Source organism: Hydra viridissima, unplaced genomic scaffold (assembly GCF_058129835.1).
Source record: "Hydra viridissima isolate aposymbiotic clone 2 unplaced genomic scaffold, HvirCarnegie_v1 scaffold_17, whole genome shotgun sequence".
Lineage (NCBI taxonomy): Eukaryota > Metazoa > Cnidaria > Hydrozoa > Anthoathecata > Hydridae > Hydra > Hydra viridissima.
This window is the reverse complement of record NW_028324316.1, coordinates 1537667-1557696: the sequence shown is the minus strand read 5'-3', so window position 1 is coordinate 1557696 and position 20030 is coordinate 1537667. Positions and strand designations below refer to the sequence as shown.

At 29.9% G+C, this 20030-nt stretch overlaps 2 protein-coding genes and 1 long non-coding RNA gene across 3 annotated transcripts; 1 reads left to right on the top strand and 2 right to left on the bottom strand.

Annotated features, from left to right (window-relative positions):
* LOC149876990 (uncharacterized) lies at nucleotides 1-7211 on the bottom strand. Its single transcript, XM_090074519.1, has 11 exons — nucleotides 7074-7211; nucleotides 6759-6859; nucleotides 5143-5217; nucleotides 4917-4991; nucleotides 3668-4792; nucleotides 2125-2879; nucleotides 1995-2040; nucleotides 1840-1901; nucleotides 1515-1599; nucleotides 915-1109; nucleotides 1-653 (listed from the first exon to the last, which is right to left on the bottom strand). The coding sequence occupies exons 2-11, from the start codon at nucleotides 6820-6822 to the stop codon at nucleotides 397-399; spliced, it is 2739 nt and encodes a 912-aa protein (XP_089930645.1). The 5' UTR covers nucleotides 6823-6859; nucleotides 7074-7211; the 3' UTR covers nucleotides 1-396.
* A 3881-nt stretch (nucleotides 7212-11092) lies between these two features.
* Nucleotides 11093-13833, bottom strand: LOC149876989 (uncharacterized). The gene is made up of 2 exons (XM_090074546.1): nucleotides 13374-13833; nucleotides 11093-13232 (listed from the first exon to the last, which is right to left on the bottom strand). The coding sequence occupies exons 1-2, from the start codon at nucleotides 13729-13731 to the stop codon at nucleotides 11866-11868; spliced, it is 1725 nt and encodes a 574-aa protein (XP_089930672.1). The 5' UTR covers nucleotides 13732-13833; the 3' UTR covers nucleotides 11093-11865.
* Nucleotides 13834-14059: 226 nt separating this feature from the next.
* On the top strand, nucleotides 14060-17610 carry LOC145190248 (uncharacterized). The gene is made up of 3 exons (XR_016448338.1): nucleotides 14060-14562; nucleotides 14889-15177; nucleotides 16298-17610. It is a non-coding gene; the product is annotated as an uncharacterized LOC145190248 (long non-coding RNA).
* Nucleotides 17611-20030: the final 2420 nt, after the last annotated feature.

Genomic DNA, 20030 nt, shown 5'->3' with positions numbered 1-20030 from the left:
TTAAAATTTTGTTAACTATTAAAGTCCTGCAAGGTATGCTGGAGCAGCACAATATTAAAAATATACATGTGACGTACGAAGTATAAACAAAACACTGTGACAATAACAAACATTTTAAAAGATTTACAAAATAAAATTAAAAATTATGCATGCAAAATGAACGATGGAATTATACTACAAAGTTATTGACATTAAAATCTTTAGCTATGCCAAACGCTTTTGTGAGACATGCAAGCCACACTAAATGCTATCGTGAGACACTCAAGCTACACCCATTCATAATTACAGAATTACATTCACAGTTAGCGTTTCTTTTCAGCAATTAAATAAGAAAGGTATGAGTTGGTTTAGTAATTGCGATATGAAAATTTATCAACAACCTAGGCGCTCATAATCTCATAAAATTTCAAGAGGTTCAACATGGCTTCCTTTCCTTTCAGCTTTTGATTCTAAAGGTTTTGTGTGCGTAATCATTTTTAGCCATGCAGATTTACTTATCAATTTTGCAAGACCTTCTATATCTTCTTTTTTGAGAGGCAAGGATTCTACGATAGGCTTTAGAGCTGCTATTGCAAATTTCCGAATATCTTCCATTTTACCTTTGTGTTTTGTGGCATATTCAATTGCTTTCTCTCGGACATCTTCAATTTTTTCTAAAAAGTATTTTTCTATTTTCTTATCTTTTTTTATAACTAATGTTATAACTTAGGTTTAAATTAAATAAGGTTTTCAATCATAGTTAAAGCAGCATACAATCTGTGATGTTCATAAGCAAAAGATTTACTAAAACTCTGAAAACAATCAAATAATCTGCTTTATACTTTATTGAAGCTGACCTGCTACCAACTGTTTAAAACTGCAAATAACTAAACAATTCATAAATATTTTTATAATATTAAAAAGAATATACACACCCTTCACAAACTCCATCTCGGAGGATTTTAAAAGTTCAAATTCTTGTTTAAGCAATTCCGGACCGTGTTTCTTTGGAATGCTTAAATGATTTAGTAAGTCTCTCTCCAATTTTCTTGAAATAATTTCGTGTTGTGTAGGAGTTAAAGATTCTGTTTGAGAAAGTGTTTCAACCAGTCCTTCAAAATCTTTGATTTCTAAGATTAGAAAAATAGATTTGCTTCTGATTTCTAAAAGCGTCAGATGAAAAGGTCAAAAGAGTCAGATTAAAAGGATTAAAAGTCAGATTAAAGGTTGCGGACGTAAAACAAAACCTATTAATTTAGTAAGTACTCGCCCCTAAAAGTTTTTAAACCTATTTGTAAATAATGTTAAAACTATAACAACTTTTGAATGATAAAAACTTATTTATATTACTTAAAATTGCAAATTTTTAATTTGATTTATGCCTATTGCTTATCTTACGTTAACTTAACCAAAATGATGATATGGTTTCTTTTTATCGATTTTCATACTTAATTCGTAGTTACACAATGGTTTGCGTAACTGTGTCTTAAGTTTAACCACGACGGATTTTGTTAGATTTTAAACGATGTATTTACCATTTGTTACTTTTTTTTCGACCGCTTCTTCTTTTTGTTTCTTGAATTGCTCATGAATTACAAGTCGCAAGATCTGGTCTTGAAGCTGAAAAAGTTAACGAGTTGTTCGTTTTTATTACAAAATTCTTAAGTTTACTTCGTGTAAAACTTGAAAAGAACATTAAAAAAAAATTGATGAATTGTTAAGTTTTAAATAGAACACGATAGAACTAAATTACGACATTTTTACCCATGTGAGCAAGGATGGATAGGTATCCATGAGATTTACGAAACTCGTGCCTAAGTCTACTAACTATTGTTTAACGGATTTTTACTTTTTTAGTACCTTTTTCTCTTCTACTTTGCGTTTGTGAGTCAGCATTTTCAAACTTGACTTCAACGAGGGATCTACCAAATAATAATTGCGAATTTGGTTTACAAAAGAGTATGACCAAACAAAGCTTTAATTACATGAGAATGTAACTGCTACCTTTTTCTTACCTTCTTTTAGGATTTGTAACACGAGACTCTTCAATGCATGATCAACCTAAAAAAGATGTATGTTAATATGAGTTTATTTAACGGTTATTGTGTTTTTAATATTATAAGATCATTACCAAATCTCACTTACTGACAGAGTATTTTTTTCTTTCAAATCGTCTTCAAATTTATTTTCCATTAAAGAAAGTTTTTTTTGACTTTTTCCATCGGGAAAAATAATTTTTGATTTCTTCACAACACTATCAGAGTCGTCAGCTTGAATACTTTCGTCAGCAGCTTTCGCCATGTCAGAAACTACTTTCAACAGTGTTTCTTTTTTATCATCATTTTTATCCTTGGTGCTGTTTTTTGTTTGGTTAAAGGTTTGGCTAAAAATATCATTATTGGAATTCTCATCATGATCATTTTTATCTCCAGAACCAGCGCTTGAGTTACTGTCTTCATTTGCAGCATCATTTTGGTATGAATTACTCGACACAACTTTACCAGTACTAACGCTTTTGCTGAAGTTTTTATTTGAAGGGACTTGATCCTCCTCCTCATCTTTTTTACTTGTAGTTTTCTGATTTGTAAAAGTTATATTTTTTAAAGATTCGTTATTTATAGTTTTGATTTTATAGTTTAGATTTTGTGCTAGTATCTCACTATGATTACCAGTTACATTTAGAATTTCGGAAACATTAGTGTTATTAACAACATTCCCATCACTGGATTTCGTTTTATTTCCGTTCACTTGAAATTTTTGACTGATTTCAGAAAAGTTTGAACGAATATTTTCCTCACTTACTAACTTCGGTAAACCAGTAGCTGATCCACTTCCGCTACCGCTTCCACTAGCATTTTCTGCTGCTATACTTGCGGCTTCGTCACTTTCCGCCTCCCTAACTGAAGAAAAAACTTGCTTTAATTTCAAGTAAATAAAATTTTTAGCACCTTAATTGCATATTTTTTTTGCCTTATACTAAATAACTGTTATATACCTTTTTTCGCAATGGCACTTTCATTATAAAGATTATGACCCTTGAAGTTTGTTGTTATCCATGTTAGGATATCCCATTTTCAAATATCAAAAATTTAAATATATGTTAATTTTTGTTAAAAATATTACCGATATTTTTAAAAAAGTTTTCTATATATTCTTTAAAAAGTGGAGATAAGCTACCATCATACTTTATTAGAATAAAATTTATCTAAAAAATTTTCGCTTTTCATAATATTAAAAATGTGTTCAGATCTTTAATGCTTTTTTCTCTCAGCTAACTGTTAATTCTAGTAGCATGAATAAAGTCGCATTTATATTATAATATATTTAATCATATTTCATTCCCATTCTCATCCCTCTTACTTTCTTAATTTGAGAGGCATTTTAACTACAATTGCTAGTTTTTAACTACAATTGTTAGTTTTAACTAGTTTGAGTGGAAAACCATTTTTAGGAGTATCTGCACTACTAAACTCATTTTGTTTTAGCAACCTTTAAAACTAGTTGGCATTTTTGCATTGGAAATGTTAGGTTGCTAGCAGAATCAATCAATATAAAATGATTGGTTTTTACATAATAAAAAAAGGTAGATAGTTAACGCCCAAATATTTATAAACGGCTGTTTTTTAAAATTTGTAATCAGCTTTTTTTGCTTTTTTTTGATTGTCGTAAGGTTTAAAATTTATCTTACCTGATTTAAAATACACTTTTTCACGTTTTTCCCCTCCTGATCCTAATCCATATCCAGAACTGCCATCCCATATTGACCCAGATCCTGATTCGTATTCATCTCCCGGTTGTTCAATCGCTTCTTTGTCTTTTATCGGATGATTTGGAGTTTTCTTCCTTGTTAAAGTTCCGTTTTTTTGCACTGTAAAACTATTTGTAACGGTTGCCTGATGTATTCTGGAGATTTGATCGTTAAAACCTTCTTCAACACTAATCACACTTCTTTTATTTATAGTGTTTTCATTTGATGCATTTAATCTCGCACTTTTGCCATATGAACCAGATTCATCTCCAGAGGAGTGTCCAGAACCTGATTCCGCAATGTTTACTGATTTTAAACCTTGAAACACTATGTTTTTTGCATTTTCATTATCGTTCTTGTGTATTGTGTGTCTTTTTTCAATTTCTCTTTCAGAAGATAATTTTCTTACAGATTCTGCTACATTATCTTGTATTAATACGTTGGAATTAGTTCCGGATTCAAAATCTGAATCATCTCCAGAAGTGAAACCAGATTCCGTACCAGATCCCACAATTATAATTTTATTCTTTTCAGTATTGACTGCGCTAACATTGTTATCTAAAATTTCATCATCTTTTACTTTTAATAATTGACTTGCACCTTTTTCAGCTTTCATTACTTGCCCTTCTTCGTCTCTTTTCATTCGTCCAGCGTCTAGTTTGTTGCTTATTAAAGATTTGCTCTCAACAGAATGTAAATCCCATTCAGGTTCATCTTGAGTACTCCCGCTATCATACCCAGAATCTTCTGCCGAGCCAGATTCTATTTCAAAATCTGAATTGAATTCAGAATCAGATTCCTTATTATTGATGCTATTACTTTTCCCTTCTTCGAGAAGTTCATTATTAAGTGTGTCAATTTTGTCAATAACAGAGCGAGAAACAGAGTTCGTGTTGTTTAAAATCTTTGCGCTTTTATCAATATTTTGATTTATTTCTAATATTGAACTGTGCTCTTCTATTTGAGAATTTCCTGACTCTGAATTTTCCGATTCTTGATTTTCCTTTATATCACCTTGAAAATTTTCTTCTTCATCATCATCCTCCTCTACCGTATTTTCATCATCTAAAAATAATTATAAGAATTAATCTTTATATAAAAAACAAATTAAAAACTTTAACAAAAGTAATAAAGATACTGCAAAATCATTAAAAAAGTATTATGTTTTACTCTAAATTAAGAGACATGCCTTCCGGAATATCGGATCTTTTTTTCCTATCGCCATCTAGGATGGCATCCACAATGGCTGAAATTATTGTTCGGACTAAATAAAATTTTATGTTATAAATACATGGGAATAATCAGAATTAAAATTTTCTGACCTCATAAAACTTAAAAATTAAAGAAAATAAAGTATTTATAATTAAATTCAGCTTTAAACCCGTCAAAAAAGTCAGATAAGTATGTAATATTACCTTCTCGATCGGCAATCGAATGCCTGTCAAGCGAGTGCCTCTTTAGTCGTCGCAAATCACCATGACTTTTATGATCTGATGTAAATAAAATAGTGAACAAAAAAGTCAAACAGAAATAACTTTTGTATTGTAATTATGACTTAGTAAAGACATTAAAGCAAATACTAAATACTTTAGTATCGTCAGGGTGAGCAGTTGTATCTTAATTACAAGATAATTTTAAAATGGTGAGTCAGACTTGGCCAACCAGAAAACCAAAACAGTATACAGATTGGCCTTTAAATGACTGAAGCTCTTGGAAAAGTTGTGACTTTAATTTTCTTTTTATCTCTACTTCTTAATTTTACTACAAGTTACATGATGTTCGGCAACGAGAAAAACTTATTGATTTTTTTAGTACAGTGCAAGATCAGTTTTTAACTGAGAGAAAAACCGACAGCAATTTATACCTGAGTATTTACAAGCAACAACATGATTCAGAACCTAATTGCCTGGTCCCATGGTGTACTAATTATGGGGTGTTATCGGCTTTAGAAATATTGGTAAGATGCTATCGGCTTTAGATATATCGCCCCTATTAGTTAGAAAATGAAAAATATCAGCCAAGAAATAAATCTTAGCAAGCCCTGCACGTAAAAATGTTTTAAGAACTGTTGCATTAACAGTATAAAGCTAATGAACATACTACCAGGATAAAGATAGATGCAAGAAAATTTTGGTAAAAAAACAATTTCAAGCTTTGATGCAACTATTATCTGAAAAAAAAAATCTCATGATTTTAAATTTAAAGTTGTAAGTGACGGCTTAATATGTTCAAAAAGAATTTTGCATATTATTCCTTAATTTGCATATTTAAAAGCGTTTGAAAGTCATGTATGGTTGATTATGTTTAGTAAGTTAAATATGCATTATTAATGCAAAAGCACATCACTCACTAAATGTCGATTTGCAAGTGCAGCCTTTTTTTTTGAAGTCGTCACCATTCTACTCTAAGTCAACATCTTTGCCATAAATTATACCATAAAGCATATTAAAATGTATTTATATAATATTTTACAATCGGATAGATTTTTCTTTAAGAGTAGAAAATAATTTTGATAACTATCAGTGAACTCGCTGTATCAAACAAATGAACCGTTCTTTATGTTCTTAATTTACCCAGCTAAGCTTTACAACTCAAGTATTTGTTTAAATTAGCCAGTGAACCAAAATCAATTAAGCGCGTTAGAACTTAACTTGGTTGTGACTTGTTTATTTTATTTTTTGTACAGAAAATAAAAACTCATCATGGCCAATGCGTTTTCCGCTTTTCACTGGGCAAATCATGTATGAACTTTGCAAACTAATTTTTTTTGTGTTAATGCAAATTATTAGAAGTGTAACCATAAATTTTTAATCTCAATAAATGTTAACTTTTTTGAAAACTAGCACTTATAATATATCTAAATTAAACTGTTAAAAGTGAAAGAATGGGAGCAAATTGAATGGTTTATGATTTTAATTTCTATTGAAGTATATTATGTAAATGGATGAATATAAATAAAAATTTAAAAGATTATTTAAAAAAAAAAAACAAGCAATTGAAATTCTTTAATAAAAAAAGAGATTTCTGTTACCTTTCACTGGTAGAGATTGTGCGATGAAAAGTACACTTAAAAGAAGAATTAGACTTCCTTTCATGTCCCAGCTACATAAGAACAGCAGAACTTTTGCCAAACTTAAGTAAAAAAAAATTTAATTGGAAGGTATTATTAATGACCTTTCGTATATTTAGCTAAAGAACTTAAAATTATACTGAAGTAAAAATTCAACAATTTTTTAAAACAATCTTTTTAACAAAACAAAAATTTTTATTCCGTTTACTATACAAAACAAACTGAAGCGTTTAACTTAGAAATTATTCTCCAAAAAAAAGCAACTAAACAGCCTACCTCTTTTTAATAAAACTCTGATAAAAGTTTTAAAAAACCATTTAAAAAATTACCAAAAACTGCCATTTACTTAATATTTTGCATTTCGATTTCTTATCTGCTTAGAGTAAGATTGGAGTAGTAAACATCAATGTTTTTTCACACCCCATAGATTTTCTGTTTCGCCTGAGCGCGCTCACAACAGGTTAGCCTGGGGTTTCCCTTATTAGTTAGTAACAGTAGTTTGGCACGTTTATGTAAATTCAAATGTTTAAGCAGTAAAATGAGTTTACGAAGAATTCAGTTCGGTCCTGTTTTAGTTGTTTGAAATACTCAACGTGTCAGGTTGATCGAAATGCAAACTTACTCTCTTTCAAAATAGATTCATCAAATTTGAGAAAAAAAAAACAGCAGGTTTTCCATACAACTTGAACAAACTGGAAAAGTTTAACGAAAACCTTATCCTTATACCGCAAACTACAAATGTTTTCTACAAAATACTTTGACTTGTTTAAAAATGAAGACTTTTAAAATAAATATCCCCATTAAAAATGAAACGCCCATTAAAAATGAAATTGAAGTACTTCTCCAAAAATATACGCAAATCATCGCTCATTCAAAGAACATTGTTTTGGGATTTTAGTTTCCCTGTTTTGCGGAAGGGCTAGCAAAAAAAGTAAGACTTACACTAGATGTTTAAAGTGCGGCATATGTATTCAACAAGTATTAGTTTATTGTAAAGTAAAATATTAAAAAAATGTTAACCCATAAATTTATAATTTGGAATCATCATCACCAACAGCAACCCAAACCATGATAGCAGCCGGTTTCTGTCAGTTAAAATTTATTCCGAAACCTTAAGGAATGTTTTCTGATGAAGTTGCGTAAATTTTTTCATTTTGGTTGTTAACCACAGCTTCTACAGTTAAAGTCTTTCTCCAACCAAATGAATATCTTGCCTGAGGCTTAATGAATCTCATCCACCATTTTCTTGAGCCAACTAGGAACGAATGTATCTTCCTGAATAGTTTGTATCAGCTACTCTTCCAAAAAGTTTTCCTCAGAACAAAGTTTAATACCTTTGTTAATTAATAGTAAGAAAGTGGAAGAACATGGAAGTATAAATATATCTTTACTATAGTTTTCTATTTACCACGAGAAGAGTTCCTTCTTCAAATACAGTCATTTTCGTAATAAATAAAAGTCATATAAATGTAGAGAAATATAAAAAGAGAAAAATTACTTTCTTATTCTTTACTAAATAACTTAAGCATAAGAATTTCTTTTAAAAATAATTTTCAAAGAAATATAAAATAGTATAAACTTCGCAACAAACCACTAAATGGTGTTATGGTACATTACGTAATTATTTTATATTATTTTTCTTATGGATCGGTTTTCAAAGTACCTGGGTATTTTAAGGTGAGCTTCCACTCATCCGTTTTAGCTACGGGAAAGGGAAAAGGATGGGAAAATAAATCACGTGAGCATGCGCAGTTTGTAATTTAATTTTAAAAATTACTCACTGCGCATGCTCACGTGATTAATTTTCCCATCCCTTTCCCTTTCCCGTAGCTAAAACGGATGAGTGGAAACTCACCTAAACAGCTAAATTGGACAACTAATTTTTTTAGATGCTTAAATAAATGTTAAAAAAAATTTAAAGTACCGCGAGAGTGAGAAATTTTGTTTTTCTTTAATTGCGCTTTGTTTATTTAAAGGTGATTAATCAAGACGTTTTTTTTTTTTTTCCCAAAAGGACATTTGATAGATCCACGCATGAAAACATACAATAGTATACATGTTTTTATTCAGAACTCATTACTTTTTCATTATGAATAGACTTACACCACAATAACGTTTACAAAATGTATAATTATATTACGAAAATCAACGTTTTGTGAAATATGTTCAGTAGGTCAACATAATTGACCTACTGAACCCATTATATGGCATACCATCAGTAAAATTAATAACTTTACATTATTTGATAGACAAAAGAAGAGACTTGCGATTGCGATTAAACGAAGGTGGGTCAGTTTAATCGCGAACGAGGAAATTTCTTATCTTTTATTAAAATCGATTAAATAAATTGCATTTTTTGTAAAAACCGTTATTATTTGTTTTATATTATACCATCATATTCTAATTAACGGAATTAATTGTAAGATTCAATCGTAATAATTTGTCAGTTATGAAAATTCCGTTACTTTCCTTACGTCAGTTACGAAACTTCCGTTAATGATTTGCGTTAAAGTTCGTAAATAACGTATGGGTCATCTTATGAACGGTGTTTTTTACTTAATTTTATTTGTTTACAAAACTGTGCTCCACATACTAGATTTGTTCTCATTTTATAGAAAGAGTTTTTAAAGTCTTATTTTTGCTAGTATTTTTATTAGTAGTGTTAAGTTTACTGAATTTATTGAGATATTAATAATGAAATTAATTTTTTGTTATTTGTATTTTAATCGTTATTTATGATTCATAAACGTAAATATTCGTCAGTTACTAAATTCAACTACATTTTTTTCAATTAAATTTCTTCAGTCCTGGGCCCAATCCTATAAAGATGAAAAATGCGGAATTTACGCAAAAAAGCAGCTTTTTTCTTACGCAAAAAAAATTTCCGCGAGTTGCAATCCTAAAAACAAAATTACGCAGAATTTATGAGTAAATTACTCAAAATTTCTCACGCAAATAAATCTGTTGCAACCAAAGAATGATTTTGCAAAGTGATGTGTGCAAAGGTTCGTGATTTTTTCTTCAAACCGCAGATGACTATTTTTGTAAACAAAAAGTTTTGTCCTCGAAAAACGTAGAGTTACATAATTTCACTTAATATTAAGTGTTTCAACAATATTTTTGACATTTTTCTAAAAGTAAGCATTGGGTGAGAAGTATTATTTAACTTTAAAATATTTAAAAATCCATCAACTTGAAGTAGCAACTTTTATCAAAATAGTAATTTTATAGTAGAGCAAACTCACGATTGATTGCAATATAAGACATGAAAGACCTAACAACAGGCGCCCGTTACTCTGCAAAACAAAGGGTTGAAAGCTGTTGTATTTACAAAAATGAATCAAAAAACTTTTATTACAAAAGAATTTAGTATTCATCCCCTTGTTTTGTAGAATGACAAACCCCTATTCAAACACTGTGATTATGTGGTGATCGGAAGAAATTAATTCAAAATTATTTTGTTGTAATTTTGCATATGAAGGGACACGCCGATCCTATAATCATGCGTGATTGTGGTGTCTGGAAGTTTTTATGTGCCAAATTACCATAAGTGTGCCATATACAGCACATTTTTGGCGACTATTAAAAACTAATTTATCTATTTTTAACGACTTTAACTAGTATAAATAGAGTAAAAATTTTATTAGTAACATGTTGATTTAAAAGTAGCAAATGTAAATGGTGTTGATCTTCAAAATATATTATTTGTGATCACCTTTGTATCATATGGTTTTTTTTATCTATATGTAAACTTATATAAAAGGAGCAAATGAGCTAAAGAAAAGTCTTATAATTTTTCCAACATTAGTGGGGAAGAGGTTAAATATTCATTAAATAACAAACTTTTTTTTTTTTACTGAATGGAAATTTAGATTGATGTAATATTTAGGGAATTGAAGACCGTTTTTTCAAAAGGGATATAAGTCACATTTTAAATATTTTGAAAAAACTAAAAAAAATTAATAATCTATTTAAACTTTCAACAAATAAAAATTTTTCTTTTTGTAAGCGGTAGTTTATTGTGATTTTCATAAAAATAATTTTACAATTAAAATTTTTCTTTTTTTGAAGTATACTTATAACGGGTTAAAATGTAAGAAGTTTTTCAAAAAGGGCATAAGTCCACATTTTTTTAGAGAAAAATAAGTATTTGTGACAAAGTTATGTTTTAAATTGTTTGCGAATTAAGTTTATTTGGATGGACTTACAAATTTGTAACGTAAGTTCTTAAAACACACCTAATATTTTGACCACCTCATCCCTTGTTACATGATAAGTGAAGACCCTCTCTGTGATTTTTCTTTTTTTGTAAAAATTTAAAATTCATACGTACGCTGTTTAAAAAATAAAAAACTGTTGTTTCATGCCAGAAATATGTTTAATGGAGATTTGAAAAGCGAAAATATTTTAAACGTTTTTCGATGGTTTTCAGCCATACCAGTTCAAAGCATGCTGCAGATCAGTTTTTTTATTTTCATAAAAATACTAAATTGAGTTAATCAAACATTGGTTAAAGAGTTTTTAAGGAATTAAAGATGCCTATGATATAATTAAATTGTTTAATTAAACATTTTTGTTTTAATTCAAAATTTTACCAATAATTACCATCTGAATTAATTTACTGATACTCCCTTCAGCAGAGACGTCATTAGTACCCCTTTCAGCAGAGACGTCATTAATGTATGAACCCTTAATGTTTGGGACAAAAAATTATTTGAATGGATTTAATATTATATTCTTTTAGTACATATTTTTAGACAATCTCATTTTAAGACAACAATAGAGAACATTTTATAATACAAAAAAACAAAACAAAAGTTTAGTAAAATTATTTTATTAAGTTTAAACAAACGGTTCATTTTCATCAAACTCATCAACATCATTCTGCATTACTCCCTCAATACCATCAAGAATACAGGCATAGAAGTCTTTTGCATCATATGGTACCTCAAAGAAAGCCATTAACTTTTTTACATCTGCTTTCTTTTCCTTTTTGACTTTGTTTTCTAATGGTCTTGGTATTGCTTCAGTCATTTTTGCAAATAACTGTCCTTTTTTTAATAAAGAACTAACTAGACAAGGCTCTGCAGAATATGCACTTTGCACTTCGATTTTCTTTTGAGAGTAAATTATAATTTTCTGATCTCTCATTGGAAATGGCTTTTTTTTTTTTAAGAATCTGTTTAGCCATTTTTTGGTAATCTTTAAGAAACCAATCTTCTCCTAGTTTTTGCACTGCTCCATGCTCTGAAAATATTTTGTAATATTCCAGAGGAGAAAGAATGGTTTCTTTTTTGCGTACCACTTTTTCTATACGCCCAAAAACTCGATCAGGAGGTAAAAAACTATGACCCCTGATTGGAAAAAAATGTTTAACAGCATTAAACATAACACTCGTTTCCACAAAGTTTTTCAAACAACACAAAACAACAAAGTTTTTGTTCTGTGATGAACAAGCATCAGAAAATAAATGTAGATCTAATTTCACTTTAGCTCCTCTTTCTGTAATTAAATCTTTTTCCAACTTAGACAAATAGTGAACCAGGGCTGAAGAAACTTCATTAGATCCTCTACCACTCTGAGTTTCCAACCAGGTATAAATAAAAATGTTATCTTTGTTTTGTACTATTTGATCATGTCGAACAAATGTTAAATTATAGAGCCAAATTTGTCGAGCATAAAATACTTCACTAACACTTAATTTAGGAAGTGGTTGGTTTTGTTGCATGTCAAAGCACACTTTAATGACATTTTCATTTTTCTCTTTCATAAGAGAGTAGAATTTTTTTGCTCTTAATTTGTGCAGACGATATTTAGCAAACTCTTCTCCCTTTAACTTTGTATCAAATGTTTTTCTTATCAACTTCTTTTGTGATTCACAAAAAGAACAGATATCTGTTCTTGGGTTTCCAAATCCAACATTAAACTTTGTGTAAAAAATGTTTTTAAATTTAGAAAGTGATGAAATACCCATATTTTCTTGGTTTCTATGAAGTTTCCAGTTTCTCCATAACTTTACAACATTTAATTCAGGTGAAAGGTACACTCTAACACTTTTCCCTCTCCCATAGTGTGAAACACAACCTTTATATTGACTTATAAAATTCACTATTGAATTGGTGATTTCTTTATCACCTATCGTTTGTCTAAATCCTCCGCGTTTTTCAGGTCTCAGACACCCATTTTTATAGTAATATTTTATAAGATTATGCAATCTTTTTATTCCAACACATGTTATGGAAAGAAATGTTTTTTTACAAACTGGAACTGTTTTACAACTTCTGTCAGCAATACTGTAGTTTATTGAATGTTTTCTCAAACAAAAATATTCATTCCTTGGCCTGTGTCTTTTAACTTGAGTTAATTTAACAAACTTCAGAAGAAAATTATCCTGTTTAACTTTTAATTCTTCATTGTACAGCTTCTGGAAAAAACCTAAAAAAAATTTTGGTATGTCAAGATTGATATAATAAAGAATTATTTGTATTTTAAATTCATAGTATAGATTGAAACTCATAGCTAACTATAATAATTCTGAACTAACAAAAGTGGCTAGTGTAATACAACTGAGCTCACCAACAATATCCAGGTTGCCAAGATTGCCTGCTTTACATCTTTTGTTGTTGTGCCTACAAGCTATGACAGGTAATTTTCCAAGAGATGAATATCTCTGGCGTTTTTTCTCTCCTGTTTTGCTTATTTTCGATCTTTTCCGACCATGTCCAGGGGTTAGAGAGTAAGAAAATATTTCCAGTTCTGAATCTATTATTTTAGATACCATTTTTAGATAAAATTTGTTACGGAAGTTGCTACTGCGCAAGCGTGAACTTAAGTTTTTGCTATACTTTTTTCTAATGCTGGGACTTATGCCCTTTTGAAAAAACTTGGTGATTTTAATATTGAAAGTAAAGTGGATAAATAATTTTCTATCCATGTTATTATAGTTAGATTTGTTCCATTTACACTATAGAATCCAAAAGTAAAAAAAACTCGATTTCAGCAAAAATGGACTTATATCCCTTTTGAAAAAACGCTCTTCAATTAGCATTTACTGGAAAAATTGTTTTATTGCTTCATTTTAGATAACTTAAGCAATTTAATAATCTTACTAATATTAGTTACAATCTTTTAAATTTAAAAATAAATTGCTTTACTTTCAAATTGGAAAAAAAAAAGCAAAAATAAAATTAATATTATCATAAGTATAGAATAAACCATGTTTCAAACTGGCATTAAAAAAAATCAAATTTTTAAAGTTTGTCATTTAGCAAAAGCACAGTCTCATATCCACTAATGGTGAATATTTCATAAACTGGCAAATTTTAATGCAAACACACTAAATTTTATCTATGTTTATATGTGCTCACTTGATTAAATCTTCATCATTGTAACAGATCTGAAATTTCTATTAAGTTCAATAAATGTTTAGTATTCTAAAAATGGCAGCTTATTTATCAGATGAAGACTTAGAAATGGGAATGTTTGAGGAACTAGAATTACAAGAGTGACAGCCTCGTCAGTTAAATGAAAGAAAATCTGATGAAAATATTGATGACAAGACTTTTCGTGAATGTTAAAAAGTTCCTCTACAAGTTGTAACTTTACTGGAGGAGTATTTGAATGACTGTTTAAAGCCTAAAACTGGTTGAAACAAGAGCCTGTCAGCCAAAGATCAAAGCAAAGTTTTTCTACATTTTTTTGGGACCAATACATTCTATCATGCTGTGTGAGACTGTCACAAGATTAGTACTGACACTGTGTTTAGGTGAAATGTATTTGTTAGTTATTAATATATATTAAAATTTATGTAATAAAGTTATGTTTAAAAATTCAATTTTTAAAAAGACATTTTGGTTTGATATTATTGAGCTTGTATAATATTTTTTATAATAGAGTGGTAAAACTTTCTGCGATTGCTAAAACTCCCAGCCATCATGATGGCTTGATAAGATAATAACTTGTTAACAAGCCAATATTTACTTGGTAAAATCTGTACAGACAAATTTTTTTATAAAGTTATAATTGAACCATGTATCAAGTTAAATTTTTGATCAACATTTTCTGACATACAAATAATTTTATTTTTTCCAGGATTGTGTACAATATTTGTGATGAAATCTTTGACTTGAGAGAAAAATACATTCATTGGCCTGAAAATTCTTGTGGACTTGCACAGAAATTTTTTGAGATTGCAAGGATACTAAGTGTGTGTGGTTATGTTAATGGCACTCATGTACTGGTAAATCCTACAAGTGCTGATGAAGCCCCTTTTGTGAACAGGCACCATACACACAGCTTAAATCTCATGGCAGTTTGTGGACCAGAACTTCAGTCCTTTTAGTTTTCATCCGAGGCAGCAGGATGTTGGCATGATTCAAGAGTAAGTATGGGTCTATTTACATGTAGTGTTGCCTACTTGCTTAAAGTTGTAATGTCCTGCATTTTGAAAGTCCAAAAATTTCTTTAATTTGTTAAATCAGAATAAATTTGTTTTGGCAAAAAATGACACATAAAACTTAATCTAATCTTACCTTGTAGCAAAGTGTGTTTTTATAAATTACAAAATAATTTTGAATGCTCATATCTCTGACAATTTTGCAGCTACAGAGGTCCAACTTATCATTTTGAAAAGTTTAAAGCTTGCTGATTCCAAATATGTTTGGCATGATATAGGTTGTGCCTTCCTTTTGGAGTGATGGCACCAAATGTATCTCTAAAATATGGGCCCAATCTATACCATATCTGACATATTTGAAATCAGCAGGCTTTAAGGTTTCTAAAATGGTATGTTGGACCTCTGTAGCTGCAAAATTCACAGGGTTATGAGCTTTAAAGTTGACAAAATCTTTTTTGATTTGAAATTTAGACAAAATTTATTAATCTGTATTTCATTTGTTCAGTTTCATTTATTTTGTTCCACTTCTCTTAAAGGAAGTAAATAAAATATAAAAAGTAGAAAATATAAGTTTTTGTTGACTTAAATTTTTTTAATTAAGAATTTAAAATATTAAAACATTTTTAAATGAAATGATTTTAATTAAAAATTTGAAATAGTTCAGCCCCAATAGGCATCCATCTTTCTACAAAACATTGGGTTAAAAACTAGAGTGTAATGACTCTTTTTATTCATCTTTGAAAATACTTCAGCTTTCAATCCCTTTGTTTTGTAGAGTGACTGATGCCTATTAAAGTACATAGATATATGAAATTCAAAATTCTTCAGTAAACTTATTTTTTGAGAAACTAGGTATCCACTTGTTTTTTAATGCTGTTTTACTCCAATACATCCATAAAAAGTGTTTTACAATAATTACATCATATAGCATAATGAAAGTGGTTGTTACTAAGGATCCCAATACAAATTTGGTGAGGTTTTAGTTAAGGTGTCTCTTGAGCGTTTACATAAATTTAATTTTTTTTTCAAATATTAATATAATAAACCGTTCCAATTTTGTACAGAGTAATTTACAAGAATATTTGAAGTAATGTTAATGTTTTAGGTACTTCGAGAATCCACACTTTGGAATGTCTTTGAATCTGGTGAGCAGCCTTTCCCAGGTTGTGTGATTTTAGGGGACAGTGCCTATCCTAGCAATGATTGGCTAATTTTTGCTTTCCCTGGTGCAGTAAATGGACCTCAATCAAGATATAACCAAGCTCACATTTCCACAAGAAATTGTATTGAACAAGCATTTGGAATTGTTAAGTAACATTTCTATGCATTGAGCACTGGACTTCGTGTTAAAAATATGGACTTTGCTACAAAACTTGTTCAGTGTGCATTTGTTCTTCACAACATGTGTATTGCTGTAGGAGATGATGGTGCTGATTTTCAGGAAGATGAAGGTGTTCAGGCCAATATTGTTCAAGAGGTTTCTGTTCCAATGCCACAGAATGAGAACCGTCGTCAGCAAACTCTTCAAACTTTTTTGTAATTATTCAAATTAATATTAAATGAATAATTCAAATAGGTGTTAGATCTAAATGTTGAAAGACTTGTAAGTAAGCACTAGTATTATGTTTCACTTTATAACAACCATTACTGTGTGTAATTTTTACTATATATGGTCAACCAAAATGCCAGTGCTAATTGCCTCCTTGAGGCAAAAATTTGTAAATGATCAAAATTGCTAAGAACCCTTACACGATTAAGAATGTATGTTTAGGATGTTAACATAAGGTGCGTTCATATAAACAAAATGGTCAGAAAAGGCAAATGCCATTCTACTTCTGTTTAAAAGTAAAATTTTATTTTATCTCATTACGATAAAAAAAGCTAATAAGCAAATTAGTCATCGACCGAAATTTGTTTGTCATCTTCATAAATAAAATTAAGTTTTAATCAATAAAAATTGAGCATTATAAATCACTGAGTACACAAACTTTTCTACCTCTAAATGTAAGAAATGCAGACCCATTTTTTGGTACACAACGTAAGCAAGGAATATAATATATATAATGTAAATATAAAACCTTTATTTTCTTACGCAAATCTCTGAAACAATGATATGAAATTTGTTTACAAAACACAGATAAAAAAAAAAAACTTTTCTCCGAGGTATATTCCTTGTTTACCTTTGGTGTGCCGAAAATGCTAAAATTTCCCTTTTTACACAAAAATTACTCATTTCATTGCGAATTGGAAAAATCCGCAAATACGCATTTTTTATAGGATTTCAGTTTTGAAAATTGCGTAATTACGCAAAATTTTAACTTACGCAAAAATTGTCCGTATTTACTAATTTTTTTGCGTTTTGCGTAACAAGCTTTATAGGATAGGCCCCTGATGTCATCAACATGTCAAGATCCCCCATATAGCGAGTGTCAGGTAAGGTAAACGAGGATGGTCAGATCAAGGCCAAGTGCAAGGTATGTGAGTCGGAGGATTAGCAAGTAACTCTTGGAATGGCAAAGGGCACCACTCACTGTGAACCAGAAGACATATTAGGTTTGATGGAGTGTCACCTGGGATTTTTTTACTGATAAAGTATTGTTTTTATTATACTAAACTGATTTAATCATATTTAAAATTAGTTTTACTTGCTAAGAGTGGAAAAAACACAAAACTCTGAACCCCCTCCCCCATCAACAAAAATGAGGGGCATGTTAATTTTATATGTCCATAAATCCTGAATGCCAAAGTATTTTTGAATGAAATTTGAAATTTATTGATTAATTTTGATTTAGTTTAGGTTAGTAAAAAAGTTTTTTTTGAAAACCTATTTAACACAGGTGGGCAGAGGGTGTCTTAAATTGTGAGTTATAATTTTCTGTTTGCTCCAATCCCACAACTTTTTCTAAGACAGCTTTACTTTACAATAAAATGAAAATGAAAATTTTTACAAAGTATAGTTCCTATAACTATACAATATTATAATCTTTTAATTCCAGAATCAACAACAGCAGTTTTCAATCTATCTCCATAATCTTTATGATCTATATTACGTTTATATCTTTGCCAAGTAGGCTTAAACTTTGCATAAATTGCCTCACCACACTGTTCTGCATACTTTGACAAGCCGCAACCTGCATGCTTTACAAAAGGAAAAACATGGCAGCATGTAATATGGATTTTCCATGACACTGTTAGTGTCTTTCCTAGAGAAAAAGCTGTCTCTTGTAGGCATAGAAAAGCATCTTTAAACAATGATATTTTGTGTTCTGAGTCAGAATTGAGATTTCTTCCAAAACAAGCTTCTTTTACAGATTTAAAAGTTCTTAAGCTTTGGATTACAGGAAGTAGATATAGTACTTTAAGTTGCACTTCAAACTGAAGCTCATCAATCAATTTTAAAATTTTATTTGCATTATTGCCATCCCATCCAACTCCATGATATCCCCTTTTAATTATATAGTGTCTTTTCAACCACAAATCAAAACCATCCCATTCAGTTAAAAGAAATCCTGCTATTTTATCTACTGCTCCAATGAGAAGATGCAGCTCAGGTGGAGCAACTAAGGGTGGAATGCAAGAACCGAACTTGAGTCAAGTTCGACTTGAAATCTCAAGTTCGACTTTGTCAAGTCAGACTTGAAAAATTGACTTGAGCGAACGCGTAAACAAGACTTGAAAATTTCAAGTTCGTGTTTGAGAAAGTCGAACTTGAAAAATAGTCGAGGCGTTGAATTCTGGGCGCTTATCGGAAAATGCACTTCGCAACCAATAGGGGCAATGGATTTTTTTTACGGGAAACACCTTTTACTGAAACAAATTCGTGTAATGATATTTGTATAATATACGATCAATATATAAATCATATGACAATATAAATTACAATTTAACTACAGGTATTAGTTTAGTTAATCATGACACTTTTACAACTTTAAAGCAGTGAAAAGGAAAAGATAACAAATAAATGTGTTATTATAGTCTGTTTTTTTTGTTTATTGCCTATTCTGTTTCCTTTTATCAAAATGAAAATTTTGTCGTAAATATTTATGATCGGAATTGCTCATCATATAAAAGAACAAAAATTTCAAAATGCATATCCACTATAGACTTTTTGCTTACTTTGTAAATATTTGTAAAATGAATTCTAAAAGACGAATTTTCAGTCAGCAAGAAAAATCACTTTTGATCAATATAATCAAAGACTACAAAGACATCGAAGAAAAGAAAACGGATGTCTCCCTTAAAAAAAAAAATCTTTGTGGGAAGAAATAACGCAATTATTCAACAGCCAAGGCATCGGAGCTAAAAGAGATCAAAAAGAACTAAAGAAATGCTGGATGAACTCAAAGCAAAAAGCAAAACAATTCGTTGATTTGTAAGTACCAAATAAAGAAAAAAAACAAAGATTATTTTTATAGGCAAGCACCCAGTAAACATAAGACATGTTTTAGACATCTAAAAGAAGTCTGGTGTACATTTAGCAAACGTTATTTATATCGAAAAATGTTATTAAAATATGAATTGTGGGACAATGATTTTCTTGTCCAAACTGTATGGTTACCAGTAAAGTTTATACAGTGCTGAACTTCTCTCTGTCAGACTTTTACAACATGTTTTCTTGTCGATATTACTTTAAAGTTAATAATATGGGGTTTTTCTAACCAATTCTTTGGATTTTAGTAAAAGAAAAGAGCTAAACAAAACTGGCGGAGGTCCTAGTCAAACTCCTGTTCCGTCACAGGAAATTAAAAGCGTTCTGCAGATATTACCACCAAAATCATTGAATCCTATTTTGACACCATTTGGGGATGATGCTATACTGCAATGTAATTTTATTTTAT